Source organism: Salvia hispanica, chromosome 6 (assembly GCF_029641045.1).
Source record: "Salvia hispanica isolate PSC_SH4W2 chromosome 6, Shi_PSC_v1, whole genome shotgun sequence".
In the NCBI taxonomy this organism is placed as follows: Eukaryota; Viridiplantae; Streptophyta; class Magnoliopsida; order Lamiales; family Lamiaceae; genus Salvia; species Salvia hispanica.
In genome coordinates, this window is record NC_142697.1 from 15,247,933 (window position 1) to 15,270,545 (window position 22,613).

The 22,613-nt window shown below is 35.5% G+C and overlaps 3 protein-coding genes across 4 annotated transcripts; 2 read left to right on the plus strand and 1 right to left on the minus strand.

The window, feature by feature from the left end:
- Positions 1–5,093: 5,093 nt before the first annotated feature.
- LOC125200184 (putative serine/threonine-protein kinase At1g01540) lies at positions 5,094–8,203 on the minus strand. The gene is made up of 8 exons (XM_048097914.2): positions 7,495–8,203; positions 6,661–6,968; positions 6,450–6,554; positions 6,235–6,357; positions 5,988–6,158; positions 5,756–5,885; positions 5,483–5,692; positions 5,094–5,399 (listed from the first exon to the last, which is right to left on the minus strand). Exons 1-8 carry the CDS (start codon positions 7,771–7,773, stop codon positions 5,274–5,276), a joined length of 1,452 nt encoding a protein of 483 aa, XP_047953871.1. The 5' UTR covers positions 7,774–8,203; the 3' UTR covers positions 5,094–5,273.
- Positions 8,204–12,884: 4,681 nt separating this feature from the next.
- Positions 12,885–14,585, plus strand: LOC125206048 (receptor-like kinase). Its single transcript, XM_048105331.2, has one exon. The coding sequence runs from the start codon at positions 12,929–12,931 to the stop codon at positions 14,333–14,335; it is 1,407 nt and encodes a 468-aa protein (XP_047961288.1). The 5' UTR covers positions 12,885–12,928; the 3' UTR covers positions 14,336–14,585.
- A 1,779-nt stretch (positions 14,586–16,364) lies between these two features.
- On the plus strand, positions 16,365–22,591 carry LOC125208499 (ferric reduction oxidase 2-like). 2 transcript variants are annotated; one of them, XM_048108135.2, is made up of 7 exons: positions 16,365–16,666; positions 16,742–16,841; positions 16,917–17,099; positions 17,466–17,700; positions 20,682–21,009; positions 21,187–22,149; positions 22,227–22,591. In XM_048108135.2, the coding sequence occupies exons 1-7, from the start codon at positions 16,495–16,497 to the stop codon at positions 22,364–22,366; spliced, it is 2,121 nt and encodes a 706-aa protein (XP_047964092.1). In that variant the 5' UTR covers positions 16,365–16,494; the 3' UTR covers positions 22,367–22,591. The 2 variants fall into 2 exon arrangements, with proteins under 2 accessions (XP_047964092.1, XP_047964091.1); XM_048108134.2 differs by having other exon boundaries at positions 16,366–16,666; positions 16,914–17,099.
- The last annotated feature ends 22 nt before the right edge of the window (positions 22,592–22,613 follow it).

Below are 22,613 nucleotides of genomic sequence, written 5' to 3' on the forward strand. Positions count from 1 at the left end.
GCCGCCTTCACCGCCTTGTTCCCTTGCGGCCGACGTCGTGTACCGGAAGAAGACCCCCCTGCATCATCGGTTGGCGTGCCCTCACGTGAGGTGTTGCCTTCACCGCCATCACTAGACGAGTAGTGGCCACGCGCCGTGCGCTTCGTGCGTTTTGAGCCCGACTCGACACCGCCAGCCCACCTTTCAAGGTGGTGGACTTGCGACCAAACATCGACAAGCTTGAAATCTTTGCCGACGTCGTCTTTGAAGACCCGCAACGCCGCTCTCAGAATGTCGGCTCCACTGGCTCCGCTCTGATAATTCACCTCTTCTCCCCTGTATATCGCGCAAAATTTTTTGACATCTCTGTCGCATCGGTCCCAATGACTGCGGAGCATCTTCACGTTGCGGGCAATGGTCTTCTTCGGCCTTCGTGCGTTGTAAACTTCGGTGACTTTTAGCCAAAAACACTTGTGGGTTTGTTGATTCCCGACGACAGGATCGTACGAGACGTTGATCCAAGCGTCGTACAGAGCCAACATCTCGTCTTGGCTGTATGGATGACGGGTGCCGTCTCCCACAACCTCTGCCTCCGCTTCCTCCTCTTCCTCCTCGGCATTGACGCCGAGCCTGAGGCTGATCCTGCCGGAGCCGGAGCCGGAGCCGGAGCCTCCATCTATTGGCCAGTCGGGCAAACTGCGTTCAGGCACCAAAAAATTCTCTGGAATTTGGGATAATCCGGGCAATTGCCCGTACCTCTTGGGGGGGGGGACGATAGTATGCATCCACATCAAAATGTGGTGTTTGGTACACCGGCGGGGTGGTCGAGCCTTGGGTGTCCGGCGACGAACCGGGAGTACCCAAACAGTTGTACATGCTCGCTCAATCGTCGAACGAGTTCAAGTCGAACCCGCCGGAGCGCCGCCTGCTGGAGCCGCCGCCACTGGAGTTTCCATCGCCAGACATTTTTTCAACAATTTGAGAGTAGTGTTTGTGTGTAAAATGGAAGAGGAATGAGAGTAGTGTTTGTGTGTAAAATGGTGAATGGAGTATGGAGTATATTTATAGAATAATAAAAGAAAAAAAAAAAGTTTAAAAATTCGACCGTTTGTTACGGTCATTTGACCGTTTGAAATTTTTTTTTTAATTAAATTCGAATTTTTCGAATTTATAAAAAAAAATAAAATTATTACGTCATAATTCCGACGCCCACTCGCGGGCCGGCGAGTGGGCGTCACGCCATGCTCTAGCGCGCGCCACGTGGGCGCGCGCGTCGTCTCGCCAGCTCGAGGCCAGCCTCGCCGAGACGCGTCGCGCCACGAGATGTCTCGTCTCGTCGAGACGAGACGAGCTTCGCAACGCTGGCTCGATGCTGGCTCGTCTCGTCGAGACGAGACCGAGCCCGCATCGAGTCAGCGTTGCGTGTGCTCTTAAACTCAAAAAAGATTTTTAACGATTCCCTGTACGTGGGATCTTTGAAAAAGGCTGTCTTGCTAGGACTTTTTTAGAAAAATATTGTTTCATGTATTATATATTCATATATAGAAGAAAAAGTGGAGATTGGATTTGAACCAGCGTAGACATATTGCCAACGAATTTACAGTCCGTCCCCATTAACTGCTCGGGCATCGACCCAGGAAGAATCCATTAAATTTTTTTTATCGGCTTATTGGTAATCCATGATCAACTTCCTGAATGATGGGTCTTAACTCAGGAGGAAGAACCGGTAATAAACACAAAACCCCTCAAAAGCATGCTTTTTTTTACCGACGCACAAAGAAAATATTTCGTTACGAATGAACATTTGGAAAGGTTATACTATGAATATCCTATAGACTTCCCCTGTTAAGTAGATTACTTCCTAACAAGGGTTAGGATTCTATATTCTATTCGTAATAATGGAAGAATTCTGTTCTACGAGACGAGCTTCGCAACGCTGTCTCGATGCTGGCTCGTCTCGTCGAGACGAGACCGAGCCCGCATCGAGTCAGCGTTGTGAATGCTCTTAAACTCCCTTTTATAGACAAGTATTGAAATTTGAACAGTCCCACCGGCCACCACATTCCAAAGACAGCAATATGCATTATTCCCACTAAATTTAAAGATTCAGTTTATTTCCACTTCCAATCAATAGGCACTACTCTCACTTCCAATTCTAATCAAGAGACACTAATCTGTCTAAAATTATACTAGTATAACGTAATTAGTTCATACGAGAAAATTCTTTGGTCTTTTCATTTCCATTTCCACTTCCCTTAATTAGTATACAAGAATAAAAAACCTATTTCATTTTCCTAATTTTATTAAAATGTTTTTAATGCACATTTTTGTTATTTTCCGAAAACTCTCATTTTATATATTTGTAGATAGATTATAGATTTTTGGTTCTGTCACTATTTGGAATTAATAATATAATTTAAGTCGGCTTCCCCCCTGCTTGAACATGAAACAATCTTAATTAGATAATAACCTAAACAGATTCATTGGTCATAAACAATATCTTATTATAATAAGATGCAACAATGAAATTAGGTCGACTCTGCAGCCGTATAACGTTGAAGTCATTTAACTTGAAAAGGAAAAACATTAGAGTCATTTTTTTGTAATGAGAATAATACCTGCTATTGTTACCTGTTGAGATGCGTAACAACTTGTGTTTCTCTTATTAAGATCACTGCCTAGGTATTTTGATTTGGTAGCAATAATATGATACGGCAAAAATTACGTGTCAGTAAGCAGGCTTCACTTTGTGTTATTATACAAACTAGTATCACACCTGTGCGTACGCACAGATTAATACTCCATATTTTAAAATATTAATTTTCATTTTTAAATTAATTAAACAAAATTAGAATTAATATTAACAATGAACAACATGAGTAACAATTTTAGTTATATGAGAATTAAAAATTTATATAAATCAACATTGAAATATAATAAATTAGAAACAAATCATAGAATACAATGTTTAAACATTAAATCATAGAATACGTAATAAAAATCTATCACAATAAAGAATTAAACACAATGGATAATTACTCATCATTTTAAAAAAACTTCTTTATACACCACATTAACTTTGAAATTAAAATCAACCTCATTTGTATAAACTAAAACCTTAAATTTTTCACAACTCGTCACTCAGCTCTCCAATAAAATACCTCATTTGTCATCTTTAAAGCTACCCGCCTCACCTAAAGCTACAATAAAATACCATAACTTTAAAAAGGAACAAAATCAATCTGGAATACAAATCAATAATCAATATATATATAGCTACTTTCGTCCAACAATTTATATAATTTTCAATACACAAATTATATTATACATTCAATTTATCAATAGGAATAATACCTTCATATGACTCAACCTCTTACATATATGTATAAAAAAATTTAGCAATTATAATTTCAACATAAATTTTTTAACATGGATCAACAATAAAGTAACATAGATAAACTAAAAATCTAATCATTACTATTGAAAAAAATATAATTATTAAAATACATAAAGAAAGAAAATGGTGGTAACATAAATCTAAAATAAGAAAAACATAGTAATGAATAAAAATGAATAGAAAGAACCAAATAATATAACTAAAAAGAAAAAAAAATACCAATAAGTTCATAAAATATTAAAAACAAATACTCTCTTCGTTCCACAGTAATAGAGGCGTTTCGTTTTGAGCTCTCGTTTTGAAAAAATGATACTACTAATAAATAGTTAAAGTGGAGAAAGAGTAAAGTAAGAGAGAGAATAATATAGTGGAGAGTCTTATCTATAATATTCTCTCTCTTACTTTACTCTTTCTCCACTTTAACTATTTATTATTATTTTTTCAAAATAAGTGCTCAAAACGAAATCTATTACTATGGAACGGATGGAGTACGATGTTGTATCAAAGATATAGAAAAATGAATGAAAAAAACAAAAAATATAATTAAGAAAATGTTAAGAAACAAAAAAATATAATTAATAAAATGAAAAGGAACGAAAATATAATTAAAAAGAAAAAAATTAGAATTTAAATGTTACTTAGAAAAGCAGGAACAATAGCTTGCTTGGAAAATTTGCAAAGTATTAATATATTTAATTAGTAACCCTAGGAAACGACTAAATCATTAATCACATTATTAATCATTATTTAGTGAAATTGGCTATAATTTTTAGAAATGCGTGAATAGCCTATAGAAGAAATTCCTAGAAAAATAATCATTATGATTCAATAAATAATTTCATGATATTTATTACACATTATATTCATTACATTGCTACGAATATTTAGATTTGCCCAAAAGTTTTAAATAATTAAATTCGTGCCCAAAAACTAATAAATATTCAATATTAAGATCAAAACTCGCCTTTTTTACATATATAGATATAGATATAGATAATCTACTTAATATATGCAATAGAACGTAACTTTCAACTGCAATACAATTCATATCTTGCCTTAACCGCTGTCCGCCTTACCAAACGAGCCTCACATAATAATAGGCATCATGGAAATATCAAATGTCATAGCCATATAACTATATAACTATATATGTGGTGCATACATCACAACCTAATACTGCACTATCCGTAATATTGAATTAAAAAAAAGTATAGGACGACAAAATACAGCGCAAAAATATACTAATATAATAGGAGTATAATATAATATAATACTATAATATGATAATAACAAAATAAGAGGATATTATTCAGTGGACAACAGGGTACAGTCCAATAATGCGTGAGTTGTTCCTTATCTGTGTGCGTGATTGACAGAGAGAGAGAGTTGGCCGAAGACACTGTTTTCCAGCTCACGCAACTATATCAATTGATAGCAACTCATGATATATGATAAACCACGATCTCATAATTTGAGCAAACTTATCAATTCCAATTTAATCAATTGTACTACTAATTTGTAAATATCTGCACAAACAAGCAGACACTAGGTTCACTTATCCAACTATCCACCTCTATCCTCAATACTCAATAGTGATTGTGGTCTGTGGAGTTTCGAGTCATCAATCAAATGGTAGAGAGTGACACGCCCAAAACTACACAATATCATATCACAGCATTGCTGTTCCAGAATAGGTGCAATTATTTATGAACATGGATTCCAACAATTTCCTCTAATTTACTATAACAGTAAAAAATGAATCGTTCACTTTACACAGGCTAGCAATATCGATCACATTTAATAATTTATGCAACTATATATTGGGGAAGGGAAAATGGTGATGGAATAACCATGCAGATCAAAATTTTGAGGAACAGTAGCATAGCATCCATCTTGATTATACAGCCATCTCACTATACCTATGACTTCTACTACTCTCTCCTTCATTGCATTGTTTATTGATCATGCCACGATGACTATCTTCACCTATGGAACTGGAAGAGTTACGCCCAATTCGCCGCTCCTGGAGATCAAAAAGATCAGCCTACCTCTTTTGACTCATTCATACTATGAAATCAAGAACTACTGAGCAAGAGCAAGACTTACCTCGCGAGATTGGAAGTCTTCTGATTCCAGCATGTGTATCACGTGTCCCATCTTGGGCCGTTTCTGGGCATCGGGATCAACACATCGAAGGGCTGCCAAGAGCAGGCGCTTCAGCGCTTTGGAGGCAGGCCGTTCAGGCAACTTGGGATCTGCTACTTCCTCCGATTTCCTGTTTCCAACCATCATCTTCAGCCACTCAACCAGATTGACCTGCATTGTATTTGTTTCCAGTAAGACTTTGGTCTGCAAGCTTGGCAGTTGATGTGAACTAACCTCTTCTTTTGGCCGGGAATAATCAACCGGTGATCTACCGGTGATGATCTCCATGATCAATATTCCAAAGCTATATACATCACTCTTCTCGTTCAGCATACCAGTGCAAGCATATTCAGGAGCAACATAACTAGCAAACCAATGAAGAACAGTTTATAGCAACTCAACCTCTCATGAAATTACTCATTAAAAAAAAAGATTTTTTATGAAGTATAAATTATGGATTGCTTACCCAAATGTTCCCATCACTCGTGTTGTCACGTAAGAAATCTCTGGATTCAAAAGTTTAGCTAGACCAAAGTCTGATAATTTAGGATGCCACTGATGATCAAGCAGTATGTTGCTGGACTTGATGTCACGGTGAACAACCTTCGGCTCCAGACCTTCATGGAGATAAGCCAATCTGCAACAAAAAAGATAATCCAAGTATAAATAGAAGGAACAACCATGGGCAGATCAAATGTTTTCAAACTACACACCCTTTAGCAGTTCCAATTATTATATTCACACGAATCTCCCATGTCAAAGGGCTGATTTCTCCCACATCTCCATGAAGCCATTGCTCCAAATTTCCATTATCAACATATTCATAGACAAGCATCCTGCATACAAGCACATATAAAAAATGAAGAACATTAAAAGTCTTAATGCTTGATGCTTAGATATAGCTAAAACTGAAATTCATTTATGATACCTGTAGGCTCCTTCGACACAGTAACCGAGCAACCTGACAAGATTCTTGTGTCTAACACGTCCAATTGCATCCACTTCAACCTTGAACTCTTTTTCCGCTTGTCCCCTGAGAAATGTCAAGGGAAAGACATTCACATAAAGTTCATAGAAAAAATCCTCTTCAACCTAATCAACAAAACCATGCATTAAATGAATTTGAGAAACCACTTTACCTGTTGTTCAACAAATTCTTTACAGCTATACGGGTGTTATCAGCTAACTCGCCATAATACACAATGCCGTATCCACCTTCACCAATCACATTCTCATCAGACAAACTGTTACAGGCTGCCTCAAGCTCTCTCAAAGTATACCACCTTCCCCATCCCAAATGGGACACCTCTGGCAACGACCCATTGCCACCATGGGATCCTGTCTCAGCCCCACTAGTACCCCTGCTCTCGCCACTTGATCCTGCTCTATCAGAAAACACAACTCTGTGCTCCACCTTCCCCATATCTATCTGTATCTCTGGCACAGCCTGAGATTTTCATATCCATATAAAATAAATAACTGCTCTCAACAATCTAAACCTTGTTATCGTTTTTAAATAAGACTATTTACAATGCATTAAATAAATCATAATTTGGATTTTCCAATAAAGGATATATCTGTTTCTGTACAAGGAATTCAATTTAAAATAAAATCTGTCATTAAATTCATATGAGCACAATAGAGTAAATTTCTGAACAACTAAATCGAAAATAACAAGTAAACATCAACTTCAGAAAATAAGCAAAAATCGAAATTCATGGAACAAAACGATTGAATACTAGTACTATCATAGGCATGTGAGCTCCCAAAGTTTTTTTTTTTTTTTTTAAAAAAGAGAAACTCAAATATGATTTTCTCAGTCCAACTCGATTCGCTACTGGTTAAGCAATCAAAGCAAAACCACGATTTATGAACCAGAGAATAATTTCTCCCTAATTCACCAAACAATAAGTTCCTTCAGATTTTTCATTATCAATGAAAAAAATTACAAATCGAAGAAATCAGAAATTTACCTGAGGTGCGACGGAGCGTTGCTCAGCGGCGTCGCGGGCGATCACCTGTATCTCCTTCGATATGGACGGACTCATCTCGCTCGCCGGGAAGCGCAATTTTCCCTTGCTGCCGGCGCTACCGCGGCGGCGGAAGGCGGTGATGCAGAGCGACACGAGGAAGAGAATGAGCACTATGACTGCTCCGATTACTATCCCGATCACCACCCATAGATGCAGGCCGAAGATCGATGTCCTGTTAGAGAGCTCGGTGTCCACAAACGCCGTATCCAAAACTGACATTTCTTCTGTGATTCACATTCACAAAATCAGCCAATTCCCCACGTCCCCTACCTATCTATTTACGAGATTTAACGAATGCGAACTCTGCGTGTGTGGGATAAGGTGAAAAATACACATGCAAGGAGGAAACTGAACTGGTTGTGAGATACGACTTCAGTGAATTGCGTGTTTGCTAATAAATTTGTGTTCAATGGATTCAAGGTGGAAACTGTGAAAGTGAACTGGTTGTGAGATAGGAATTCAGTGATTGCGTGTGTTGGCAATTGGTTTAATAAATTTGTATTCAATGGATTCGATTCCTCCGGTTCCGGCGAGTGTGTAGAGAGAGAGAGAGAATCGGTGAATTAGACTAGAGAGTGGACAGTGTGTGTGTTTTGATTTTGCCTGCTTTTGCTTTTATATTTTTATCTTTCATTTGCGCTGGACCTCTTTTCCTTTTCTCTTTTTATCAATCCTTTACAAAAATGAAATGTACTACACTCATGATATTATATTTATAACGCAATTTAGAATAAATTGGCGTTTATTCAATTTATTTTCTCGGTCATTGGTCAAACACCATACATTACTTTCCCAAATATAAACGCATAATCAACTCAAACTCTATAATTTGGTAAGATAATTATGGGTTAATGTTTGTTCATAATTAAAACAATTCTTCTATTAAAGCCTTTTTTTCCTGTTAAAGTGAGACCAAAGTTTAAAATTTGAAATTTAAAAGTTAGGTGTTTTTCTCTAGTTTAATAGGTAACTATCTATATGAATTTAATTACATGGTATATTATTTCAACTTGGGCATATTGCATTGAACCTTAATAGTATGATTATTATTTATTGGTTACTCACTCCGCATTGTATATGGTGAATAACTTTATAAATATCAACTATAGCTTCATGAAGCATTCACTTTAGAAATACTGCATTTGATTTTTCTTGCAAAACATTTTGAAAATATTTGAAATTTTTTATAGTGTCAATCTCCATGAAACAAATACTAACAGAGGAAAACTTATCGAGTATAAATTGGAAATTACAAAAGTTAGAAATGGGATTGAAAAATAAACAATTTTTAATATCTAAGTTTAGAAATGGTCCAAATAATGAATCCTCAGACTCGTGGAATTTCAGACCCACTATAAACGGTTGAAGATGAGAATAATGACACGTGTCGAGCAAAGACGCATTTGATTGACGGAGTCAAGCAATATGATAAGAAGGGGATTATATGATGCGTTCAATTTAATTGATAGAGGTTTCTTATAGGCAGAAAAGGACAGTCACTATTTTTAAGAATATCAATTATATGTGGCTAGATCTAGCTGTAGCTTAACTGGTTTTGATGTGACTGAATTTTACATTTTTTTTCCATTAATGGAAAATATGTAATCGACGAATATTTATTCAAATTATCTTAAATGGCTTACCAAACAAATTTTAATAATGTAGGTGAATTGTGAAAATTTTGTCAATTTTTCACTCCACGCATTCTTTCAAATATTTCACAAGTGATCTTATTTTTAATATTCCATGCATCCCAATTAAGGTTGGCCAAAAATTTTTGAGCATGAAAATTAAAAAATTGTATTGGATTGACTAAATAAAAATAAAATACAATAGGAGAAAATATTAAAAAAGATAAAGGGAGAAAAAGTAAGAGTGATTAAATGCTTTGTTTATTAAAAAAAATAAAAATAACTCAAGTTTATTCGAACGTTCCAAAAACGAATACGATTTAAATTGGGACATTCCAAAAATGAATATGGCTCAAACTTAGTTGGAATATAAGAGGGAATATAATTTTGGAGATATCATATATCTAATGCTCTAATGCTCAATAATAACGTGTCAATGTAAGCAATCATGTTGATTTTAATTAGTTATAATAAGTTTCATTTAGTAGAAACTAGTATCATGTATGCGCTGTGCATTTATTAATAATATATTTTTAAAATATTAATTTTCAATTTTAATTAATTAAATAAAATTAGAATCAATGTTAATAATGAACAACATGAGTAACAATTTTAGTTATATGAAAATCAAAATTCTATACAAATCAACACTGAAGCATAATAAATTTGAAACAAATCGCATAATATAATGTCTAAACATTAAATCATGGAATAGGAAGATAAAAATCTATCACAATAAAAAATTAAACACAATGGATAATTACTCATCATTTTTAAAACTTCTTTATACACTATATTAATTTTATTTTTTAAAATCATTTCACTTCAACAGAACTCATAGGTAAAATAACTCGTTTGTTATCTTTAAAGTCGTCCGTCTCACCTAAAACTATAATAAAATAAGGAACAAAATCAATTTGCAATGCTCAAAATTAATAATCAATATGTATTCAAACGATCATCCGTAGAGCAAAGCATAAGATGAGACTCATGAAAGTACACAATCGAACAATTCACACCACATGCATTCGGTGAAGGGACAAAAATTTATTTTTATTTGAAATTCTAATCAAATTTAAATGACATAGTAAAACCTCTCATTCACTCCACTTAATCACACATGACATAGTAAAATAAATATGATTATCCGAAAAACAACAACGTATATTATCCCAAAATAATGAGGTGAGATGATGGAAATGAGTTAAGTGACTGGAACATAAAAAAGAAGGATAAATTCGTTCTTCGGAAACAACACTTTAAAAGGAAAGTTTCCATTATTCCACAACAATCGTTTGAGTTTCTGCACTCTCCTTGATTCGACTACTACTACTACTCATGCCAGACGAATTAACACAAATAGGCGCAAATTTAAATGACATAGTAAAACCTCCCACTCACTCCACTTAATCACACATGACATAGTAAAACCTCCCACTCATTGCACTTAATCAAACATTTAATGGCCTTTAAATTATATATATTTAATTTAATATAATTTTTAAAATTAAATGACAATCTTGTAAATTTCTCCAAAACTCCTCTTTTATATATTGTATAGATTATTAGTACGGAGTAGTATTTTATCTCATTACCATAAAAATATAACAATCATAATAAATATTACCTTAAAAAAATATATACCAACTTGCAGTAACACGTTTCAAACACAAAAACAAGAATCAATTACTAGAATTCATGATTCTGCAAAAAAAAATACTACTGTATGAAAATAGGAAGAATCTCATGTTGGGGTCTGGGAGTATGAATAGATGGTCTTGCAATTTTTCGAATCCTAATTACAAATACGAGGTATAGACTAGTCTAATTAATTCACGCTACATCTATCTACGAAAAATATCTACGAAAAATAGTATTGATAGTTATATTATAATGCAAAATTGATAAAAATATTAATTAATAAAGATTATAACCCACTTCATTAAATATAAAATTTGATTACAAAAATAAAAAATTTGTCAAACTAATACAATCCATGATAAAAAAACAAAATAAGAAGAAGAAAAAGAAGATTACAAGGAACTTGACATACAAACTTAAACTTGAAATTGTATTTTTAAGCATAATCGAAGAAGGCCTTCGTCCATAAGACGAGGTACGCTCCAATAGTGCTTTCAGATAAGGTGTGGAATGCAAGATGATGCCTCCCTATTTATAAATCAAGTTATTGTTCTAGAATCAATATTTTCATCATGACTAACATATAACAGTTAAGAGTTTGGGAGTTACAGATATCTCTCATGGAGACTGACCAGACCTCATGTCGGAGAACGTTTCCCAATGTTTCTTGATATGTTTTGGTCGTTCGGGAGATGCACAGAAGATGTTCGCTATTGGTCAAAAAGTTAAGCTGGTCCAAAACCAATACCACGAACCATTCCCAAAGACCAAAATCCAAATCCACGGTGCGCGTGCGCGTGCGCGTGCATGGCACGCGGCGGTGGTGGTATATGTGTGAGCTTCACAACCCGTCATGTGTGTATATAATTGTTACACGTACACTTAGAGCCTTTAAAATACATTATTTAACATAAGGATCATTTCTCTATGTGAGATTAATTAACACATTAGTTAATCGTATAGCACCCCATTTAAATGACTAAGTTTAATTCACTATTTCTCGCTTCGGGGGAATGAGTTTAGAAAAAATTAATATACAACGATCATCTATTTGCAACATAGATCGATTTTATATTATTTCATTTCATAAAAATAAATATTTTGTCACTCGTACAATCCAGTTAAATTGCGTTGATTGAGCTATATTCCAACATAAAACATTGTAAAAAAATCTCTATCGATTGTCATATAGTAATGAGGTTTGACCGCCATATCTGGAAAATAGAAATGAGGCCAGTTGTATATATTAGTTGGCCTAGTAATAAAGTGGTTAATTTCTAAGATTAAAAATTTCGGGATCAAATCCACTGTAACATAACCTTTAAGTTTATGTTTATTTGACAATTAAAAAAAGTGAGACCACTATAATCATACTTGATTATAATTATATTTAATTATTACTATACTAATAACTATTAATTTATTAAATAATTATAATATAGTGCTCCTAGTAATTATTTAAAATATGATTACTATAATAATAAATATTTTTATAATATTTTATAATAATTAATAACTAATCAAGACAATCATAATGAAATATTAAAATTACGAATTATTCAATTATATATCAATAAATACTAATCCCCGTCTCACCTTAGACGACACGGTTTCTATTCGCACGTGTTTTGAAAAAATGATACGAATAATAAATAATCAAAGTTGAGAGAATAAAATAGAAGAGAGTTTCTTTTACATTATTTTATCTCCTACTTTACTTTCTCTCTATTTTAACTATTTATTTTATTTTTCCAAAATAAGTGTTGTTTTATTTTTCCAAAATAAGTGTCAATAAGAAAGGTATCATCTAGGATAAAGAGGGAGTAACTTATTAAGAAAATCTTAATTCTAAGATTCATTTTTGAGTAATCATTTTCACTTCCAAATATTATCTCAATCACAATCCGTCGTGCGTAGGAAAAGGTGTAAGTTCACCGTGTGGCATACCACGACTAAAAACGCTATTCTATAAATCGAAGTGAATTAGAAAGAGAGTCGTTGAAGAGTATACTTATTCTGTGGGCCCACGCGCTTCTCTTATGTTTTAATTAACCAACTTTTAATACAGCTGAGAAAAGTCTAAACAATTGAAGCTTTCTCCAATGGCCACAACCAAAATCCTCTCTCTCTACCACATCTCCCTCCTCCTTTCTCTCATCGCCGCCGCCGCCGCCGCTTCCTTCTCTCCAACCGATCACTTCCTCGTGAACTGCGGCTCCAGCGCTGCCCAGACCTTGGATGCCGACCACCGAGTCTTCGCAGGCGACGACCCGCGCTTCCTCGCGTCGACCCAGACGCTCCAGCTCGAGAGCTTAGATCCGCCTTCTCCGCTCTACCGCACCGCTCGAGCCTTCACCCACCCCGCGCATTACGTCTTCCCCATCACAGATCGCGGCGTTCATCACCTCGTACGCCTCCATTTCCACCCGCTTCGTGACAATCGCTGTGACCTAAGCGAAGCTGAATTCCACGTCATCGCCAACGGATTCCTGTTGCTGCGGAACTTCCGCCCCTCAACCGCCGCCAGCTCCGTGGTAATCAAGGAATTCGCCATCCCGGTCGACTCCGGCGAGTTGAAAATCACGTTTCTGCCCTCCGATAAATCCGGATTCGCGTTCGTGAACGCGATTGAGGTGATAACCGCTCCGATTGACCTAATTGCTGACGTGGCGCAGCTCGTGGACGCCGAGAAAAACGAGAGGATTCATGGATTGCTGAGGAGCGGTTTCGAGACTGTGCATAGGGTGAATGTTGGGGGATTCAAAGTGACGCCGTTTAACGATTCCCTGTGGAGGACTTGGATTACAGATGATGAGTTCTTCAATTCGATCGAGGGTTCCGAAACGGTTCACTTTGGGGGCATAATCAAGTACCGAAACGGCGGGTTAAGCCGAGAAGTGGGGCCGGATAATGTGTACAACACAGCGAGGGTGATTCGGAGCAAAGATAGCTCGATTCCGAAAGTGAATTTGACATGGTCGTTTCAAATCGAGAAGGGTTATAGTCACATGGTGCGTATGCATTTCTGTGATATAGCAAGTGTCTCCACATACATGTTGTATTTCAATGTGTATGTGAATGGCAACCTAGCATATGAGAATGTGGATTTGACGCAAAGCACCGATGCGATCCTGGCCTCGCCGTTCTATGCTGACTTCGTGGTGGATGAGGGGAGCTCGGGGAGCTTGGACGTGAGCGTGGGGCCGTCGAACATGAGCTGGCCGCGGGCAGTTGATGCCATTCTCAACGGGATTGAGATATGGAAGCTGAATAACACGATGGGGAGCTTTGGCGGAGAGGTGTGCGCGGATTCCGTGTGGAGGAGCTGGAGGACAGGGCACACTAGTGTGGTGCTTCCATTGATTGCTGCAATATTCTTGTTGCTATCTGCATCGGTGTTTTTGCAGAGGAGAAGGAATGCCTCTGCTTCGACGGGATGGGCTCGTTTGCCGGTTGATGTTTCTGAATCCAATCTAAAGGGTGGCAATCAATTGTCATCAATCAAGTAATCTGGGTTGTTTTTGCAGAGTGTGTGGTATGAATGTTTCATATATATATCAAGTATATGTGCCAAGCTTTAGGTGTTGTTGCTGTTGTGTTGGTTAATACATGCTAGAAGATTGTACTTCAAATAGGTGCTAGTTTGAATCTGCAACATCTTGTTTTTTGTCTAATATGTATATATACTATTTGGTGACTTCTTGTTCTACTCAACTGTTTGAAGTCACTAGGTGTTGTGAAATGCAAGTTATTACTATATCATCTTGTCTTAGTAATTCTTTTGCTTGGGATTTTTAATCATGTATATTTGGGTGTCGTTCCCCTTTACTTGTCTTCCGTCTTGTGACAGGCTTTTGACTACCTCTGATAATTTATGTTTGCTAATTTTTCCATGTATGTGCATTTTATGCCATTTGATATAGCATCTTCTAGATTCTGTCAATTACATCTAACAGAGACATGAATGGTTTAAGAGTTAGAGCATGTTTATAGCATGTATGACTTGTAGTAGTATGTAGTTATGCATCTATTGCAATTGAGCTTTCCTAATTTATATGGCGACCGGAAAGATGATGTGGTCTTTTGTATGGACTAAAAGTTGATAGAGAATGATCAAATGCACAAAATTATCAGATTGAGTGGGGTGCATTTTAGTTTTGAACTATATTTTGCACATTAATAGTAAACGCTAGTGTCCATATCATCTTTTTGGTCTGCACGTACATCCACGTCTACTTTTCGATATATGTATTTGCAAAAATAAATCTTATGCTCAATGAGGTTAGAAAAACTTGAATATTTGGTTGGGCCGCATCACCATTGGGCCTTCCAGTGGACTATTTTGAGTTGGACCTCATCGTTATTGGGCCATTTCATCCCTGATATAATTGAAGTCCTTCAATTCTTTTCAGTGGAATATTGTCATCACTTTTATTTTGTTAATAGCTAGTGTGCCCTCTTACATTCTTTATGACGACACGTGTAAGCCGGTAATCATTTCTACTCAGTGATGCTAACTGTCTGTCGGCCAATACAAAGATTAACTGATTGTGCAATATACATAGACATCAATAAGAAAAATAAAGCTTTAGTAGGTGATTTGAAACTATTCAAGTAAACTTATGAAAAAGTGGTGGTTGAATATGAAATAAGTACTATAAATGATGCATGTCATAGTGACGGAGAGTGGCATCTCATCCACATCATAGCCCATTAATTGCATTGTGAGTTACAAACAGACTTAACTATGTACTCAAATTGGGGTTCTTCTTATACACCTTGAACTACAACATCATTGTTTTCATGTTGCCAAGAAATGAAGAAAGGATTAAGCCACCCACATTTGATGTTTGATTGATGCAGACACCATTATTAGCTAGTCAAAATATATAGGTGGTGGCACCATGTTCCTTTTCTCAAGGAAAACTCAATTCATACAACTCCCAAACAAATTTCAAGATTTAAAAGTTTCACCAAACTGTAAAATTTAGTAAATTTCAAGCAGGCACTAATTATAGGACACATATATGCTTAATTCTTTTTCTTGCTTCTGGATAGTTGTTTACATTGTCTCAATCACCTCTAATTCTGAAATAACAAGTAAAATTTGAAGTATTTTTTTCTACGAAAACTATCATAGTATATGGAGTGAAGGGGTGTCCTAATGAATTAAGCTTGTAGAACAATATGAATGATTTGTAGTTTTTCATTATTGATTTTCTACTGATCAGAGTAAATTCTCAAGTGAAAAAACTGAAAATAGAGACTTGGACAGAAGAGCTCATTCACTTTCTAATTTATTAAAAAATGAAGGGACCTTTGATCTTAACAAAATTGTGATTCATAATACGCTTATATGCAAATATTAGATGCTAAACAATTCTACATAGTGAAACCGATGAATGATATTTCACTCATTTAGTTACAAAGATACAAATAAAGAAATAATGGATTACAATGTGAACTTTATATATGTATTCAAGAAGATTGCAAAGTGACAATATATGTGGTCACTAGTCCATTACAAGTTGATACAACCTTTTCAACTCACCAAAGAAAAAAAAAGTTATATATACACAACCCTCTTGCATTCTCACTTTCCTTCCATATATTGAAAGGAACCCGAGTTTGAGTTTAAGTTTGAGTTTGAGAGTTTGTACGCTGTAGAATGGCCTCCTTGGGCATGATCAATGCCGTTAGAACAGCAATTCTGTTGTTTGCTCTGGTGATATTTCTTGGGAATATCATGATGTGGATTATTATGCCAACTGATACTTACTACAATATTTGGGTGCCTCATCTCATGGCTGCTACTAATTCAACCTTCTTTGGAATACAAGGTTTTTATTTGACTTCTTTTCATTACATTCAACATGTTTTTTTCATGATGTTTGATAAATCTCTACCTTGAATAGGTCCAATCATGATGGATTTCACATTTCCCATTTTGCTGATTGCTGTTTTGGGATGCTTTTATCTGCATCTGGGGAAGAAGGAAAATACTGTCACAATAAGGTATTATTATTAACAAGGTTCATATTTTTCAAGAATAACTAAAAACTGAATGTTTCTTGAAATGAAAAACAGCAGCAAAGCAAGGAGTTTGAAGTTCATGAGGCGACCGATGATTGTTAAGGGGTTTGGGATTGTTACTCTAACTGAGATGGCCCTTTTCAGCATGTTCATAGCTCTCTGTGTTTGGTATTTTGGAGGCTATCTGCGCCATTGGTTTGAGCAAGTTCATCAAAGATCTTCTTCCAAACATGAAAAAGTGTAAGAACTTTTTTCTTTCCTGTCTCAGAAAAAGCCTCAAAAACACTTCTTTCCATCACTACTTCTTCATTAGCTATAAACTTGCTGAGAATTCTGCAGTCTCTCAAATCCTCACTTTTATCTCTCAGACAACGTGATTTTATCCTTAATCTTCGCAACATCTATCATGTAATGACCATGTTTTTCTTGTGTATCTGCAATGGATCTACATTAGCCAACTTTTCTCAAGAATCTTGCAAGTCTTTCCTCACCTATCAAAAACAGCCTTGTTGTTCTATCTTCATAATAAAATTCAACAAAAACACTTCATTGCTTCATAAGCTAACTTTTTTTGAAGAATCTATAATTTTGGGTTATTGTTTGCAGGTGGCAAACAAAGTTGGATAGAGTAGGCATAGTGACAGGAGTGACTGGAAATTTGTGTTTGACATTTTTGTTCTATCCAGTCACAAGAGGTTCATCCATTTTGCCTATGTTGGGATTAACATCTGAGGGAAGCATCAAATACCATATTTGGCTTGGACACTTGGCCATGGCTCTCTTCACTATTCATGGTTCAATCTACTTTATTTACTGGATCATCACTCACAGATTATCAGAGGTAAATTCATTTTTCTTCTAAATAATGTTTCTATCCTATGCTACTCATGTATTTTAGTATTTTATTTCTCTATGTTGGGTTGTGTTTGTTGATTTCATGAAAAAAGAATAGGCTTATTTCATGTTATACAACATATGCAAGATGTATTGTGTGTCTAATGATGATATCACACTGGATACATAATGTGTCTTCTGTGGTATACCAAGAAAGTGACTAAGTTTACTTTTTTTTATACCTTTAAGTGATTTCATGAAAAGTTGAAGAACTAAATATAATCATGAAATATTGGCATTGATTAGAGAATAAACTTTATTTTCAAATAAAACACTTATTTGGACAGTGACAAAAGATTGAAAGATAGAGAATGTGGCATATAGAGGGTGGAGTAAGTGGAGGGAGAGAATGATGATTGTGATTATGCCACTCATAACAAGGTTGGGTGTAAGTTGTGATAATTTAGCATAAACCACTTATTACACGATCAAACAATAACATATGAACACTTGGTTTACAAGATTGACAACCACAAAAATCATTTCATCCCTTTTCACTATTATGAGTTTAATTCTTAAGATATTGCTAACTTCCCTTTTTTGTTGGGCCGCAATTCATAATTACCTCTTTGTAACTTTGCTTATATGTCAATGAGTTTGCCTTTTATTTCAAAATTACTTGAGTCCACCAAACTTTACTTGCTATGGGGAAACTAAAAGAAATCCAGTTATGAACCAACTGAATCAAATTAGTGGTCAAGTTGCTATCCAAGTAACTTCATTCCCTTTCAAACTCCTACTACTCCGTCAAAGATAAAAATTATTTTCATTTTGCTATGAAATTTTAAATTATTTTTTCATCTCTCTCTTAATTTAGCAATCATGTATAAAAAACTCATACAGTTAATTTAGCAATCATGCATTAAAAATTCGTACCGTTTCAAAAGATTCTATTTTTAAAGGCGATGTAGCATTTTTTTTATTTTTCACACAATCATATTTTACCAAATTTTTTAGAAGGGTCAACAGCTCGCTACCCCAACTATACTTCTCAAATGTGAAGCACTACAAAATTCAAAATTTCTAAAAGTATACTCCTATCCTATATACCCAAAATAACAATGGTGGCCACATTCATGGGAAGTGAAGTGGGATATTGAAATTCTAGATTTTGAGTGGGCCCACCCACCCACCACCTTCACAATCCAGAAAAATAAGAGGTTCAACCATTTTCGGTTGTTGGTAATGTCAGCAACGATGCTTTGTGACAAAAAGGAAAAAAACAATTTCACACTTGTCAAAATTATATGGCTATGAAATATTCCAATATACTCGTTTTATCACAAAATCCCTCAAACTGAGGTGTTACAATCATTTATCTATAAAAGCTGAAAATATTTGATGTCATGGTGACACAATTGTTATGTCATGTTTTAAGTTATTTTGCCAGAGGAATATATCAAATTTGGAAGTGTCTTATCTTCACGTTTAATTTCAACCACAATATTATCTAAGGCATATGAAAAGAAAGAGTAGAGAATACTTATAATCCTCTTCTAGAACCCTAATAACTAATAAGGCCTTAAAATCTTTTTCACCAGATTTATAGCTAATTCATCAAATCTTCTAATAACCTTTTTTTTGAAGTGAAATCGTCTAATATTCTTATTTACACATTCGGCAACACAAAAACCACTTTCATTCTTTTACTTGATATCCCACTTGTGTAATGTTTACAATACCTTTTCTATTCAATTCTGTACAATTATTTCTCAGCTTTAAGTTAATTCATTATTATAATTGATCATTTCAGAAATTAGCATTATAATTACTTTTAATTTCAGATCTTAGTTAGTAAAACCAATTAGGATTATTGTGTTATAAATAATTTTTATTTTATACTATTAAAATATTTAAAATTTGAGAGTGTTACCCATTTAATCGCAGAGTAATTAAAAACTGCATTATGAAACAATTAATTACTAGGTTTAAGTAGGGGTGGATCAGTACGGTATACCGTACCGAGAGGGTCATACTGCATACCGTACCGAAAGTAGCGGTATGACAAAATTTCATACCGATACCGAAAATTCGGTATGATCATTTTCAATACCATTATCATACCGTTATTGCGGTATACCGTACCGTATTACGATATATCATACTTTTACGTTATACCGTAATACCGTTATACCTGTGATAAAAAAATCTATTATAATTTTATATCCAAAATATTTAAAATAACATTTCCAAGTTTTCAACTATTTGAAAAAAGTCCGAAACAATAAAAATTCAATAAACCAAATCCGAAACAACCAAATCTATACCTAAAATATTTAAAATAACATATAATAGTTAAACTTGATTAAACCATCATAACCTAAATACTGATATTAATATTAAATAGAAAATGAGACACGGTTTAGGTTATTGTTCAAATATGTGCCAAATGAAACTAAAGTAAAATAATGGCAATATGTGCCAAATGAATTTGCATGAGATGTGGGGCGGAGGGATTAAATCTGAAAGTAGGGTCTGAGGTCTTTTATATGCTAGTATTTAATTAGATTATGTATATATATATATATATATATATATATATATATATATATATATATATATATATATATATATTGAATATTTTAAGTTTAGATATATAAGGTATATACCGAAGATTCGGTATACCGCGTGTATGGTATATACCAAAGATTCGGTATACCACGGTATACCGCGGTATGAGATATTTGATACCGTTACCGTACCGAAAACTTTCAGTATGGTATGATACCGTACCGAAAACTACGGTATACCGAAAAATCAGTATTTTCGGTATGATAAGTCCGGTATTTCGGTATGTCGGTAATTTTTTCCCACCCCTAGGTTTAAGTAACCTTGCATACGAAAATTAAAAAAAAAATAAAAACACCCGACCTTCTTATAAGTGTCTTTGTCCTTCTAATATTCATGTTTTTTAATCTTAATATTTAGGCGCTGAAATGGGGAGACAACTACGTATCAAACATAGCAGGAGAGATCTCACTGTTATGTGGATTGGTGATGTGGATTACATCTTACCCTAAAATTAGAAGGAAAATGTTTGATCTCTTTCTCTACACTCACTACCTCTACATTTTCTTCATGATTTTCTTCATCTTGCACATTGGAATTGGCTTTGCTTGCATTATGCTCCCTGGATTCTATCTCTTTGTGATGGATCGATATTTGAGGTTCTTACAATCAAGAAACAAAGCTAGACTTGTTTCCGCACGACTTCTCTCTTGCAACACGGTCGAACTCAACTTTTCCAAAAGTCGAGGTACATATACATACACATATGAACTCCGTGCTATCTAACAATTACCTTTCATGTTTTGGTTCTGCTTTCTGCATTTGATCAAACTCCTATAAATATACTTATATATTAAGTTAGTTACTTTACTTTCATGACATGATGGATTGATCCAACGTCTCAGATTTCCCTGTTCTATGACAGGTTTGAGCTACAATCCAACTAGTACTATTTTCATAAATGTGCCATCCATATCTAAGCTTCAATGGCACCCTTTCACCATCATCTCAAATAGCAACTTGGAGCCACAAAAGCTAAGTGTGTTGATCAAATGTGAAGGCAATTGGACTAGAAGCCTCTATGACATGCTCTCTTCCCCTTCCCCCCTCAATCGCCTTGAGGTAGCCGTGGAGGGGCCGTATGGCCCAGCCGCCACTCATTTCCTAAGGCACGACACGCTGGTGATGATCAGTGGAGGGAGTGGCATCACTCCATTCATCTCCATAATCCGAGAGCTCATCTTCCTCAACTCCACACTAAAATGCAAGACCCCCAAGATCATTCTCATCTCCGCGTTCAAGAACTCATCACATCTCTCCATATTAGACCTAATCATCCCTACTCATTCCTCTCACACTCCCACCTCCAATTCTTGCAACCTCGACCTACAAGTCGAGGCCTATGTGACCAGGGAGAAAGGGCGACACAAAGACCAAATCGCAAAACCTCGTACACTTTGGTTCAAGCCAGAGGCATGTGACATGCCCATATCACCCACGCTAGGCCCCAACAGTTGGCTGTGCCTTGCTGCGATAATATCATCGTCTTTCGCCATCTATCTCATGCTGCTCGGGGTCTTCACTCAGTATATAGTCTACCCCATCGATCAAAACACCAACATGCTCTATTCCTACACCAAGAAAGGATCCGCGAGTATGATGTTCCTCTGCTTCTCTGTGGTCGTGGCAGCCAGCACTGTGTTTCTGTGGAACAAGAAACGCAATGCAGAAGAGGCCAAGCAAGTTCAAGACATTGATGACTCTGGGACTAGTGGATCAACATCCAATTCGTCGTTTGATCAAGATGATGTGGAGATGGAGAGCCTTCCACTGCAGTCGATAATCAAATCTGTCAATGTGCATTATGGTCAGAGGCCTAACCTCAAGAGTAAGTAAAAGGTTCACAACAACTACACACATAAAACACACAGACACAGTGATTTATGTATGTAATTACCTTTGTAGGGATTTTGCTGGAGATTAAAGAATCAAGAGTTGGAGCACTTGTTAGTGGGCCCAAGAAGATGAGAGAGGAAGTTGCAGCCATATGTTCATCTGGGCAGGCAGACAATCTTGAGTTTGAATCCTTCAGCTTCACTTGGTGAATGTGTTATAAACTTATAATGGATCACAATGTAATGTGGATAGATTATGATTAATAATATTAGTGGTAATGTGCTTGAGAACCGTATGTATTGATTTTGCCTATGATGAATGCTTGAATAAATAAAAGCAGCTATGGCCGTTTGTGTAGAATAGTTTAAAGTGACGCATAAAGTGTTGTATGATTGGTTTTTGTTTTTCCAATAGTTGAGTGAGTATTTCTGTCATTTCGGTTGGCCTAATTTTTAA

What these genes read in the sequence shown, in the direction of transcription:
- LOC125200184 (XM_048097914.2), bottom strand. Translation starts at nt 7,773, where the DNA reads ATGTCAGTTTTGGATACGGCGTTTGTGGACACCGAGCTCTCTAACAGG. An exon ending in AAGAATTTGTTGAACAACAG is followed by an intron (nt 6,555 to 6,660) that starts GTAAAGTGGTTT and finishes GACATTTCTCAG; the next exon opens with GGGACAAGCGGAAAAAGAGT. An exon ending in ATAATTGGAACTGCTAAAGG is followed by an intron (nt 6,159 to 6,234) that starts GTGTGTAGTTTG and finishes TTTTTGTTGCAG; the next exon opens with ATTGGCTTATCTCCATGAAG.
- LOC125208499 (XM_048108134.2), top strand. Translation starts at nt 16,495, where the DNA reads ATGGCCTCCTTGGGCATGATCAATGCCGTTAGAACAGCAATTCTGTTG. An exon ending in TCTTCCAAACATGAAAAAGT is followed by an intron (nt 17,100 to 17,465) that starts GTAAGAACTTTT and finishes TATTGTTTGCAG; the next exon opens with GTGGCAAACAAAGTTGGATA. An exon ending in TCACTCACAGATTATCAGAG is followed by an intron (nt 17,701 to 20,681) that starts GTAAATTCATTT and finishes CTTAATATTTAG; the next exon opens with GCGCTGAAATGGGGAGACAA.
- LOC125206048 (XM_048105331.2), top strand. Translation starts at nt 12,929, where the DNA reads ATGGCCACAACCAAAATCCTCTCTCTCTACCACATCTCCCTCCTCCTT.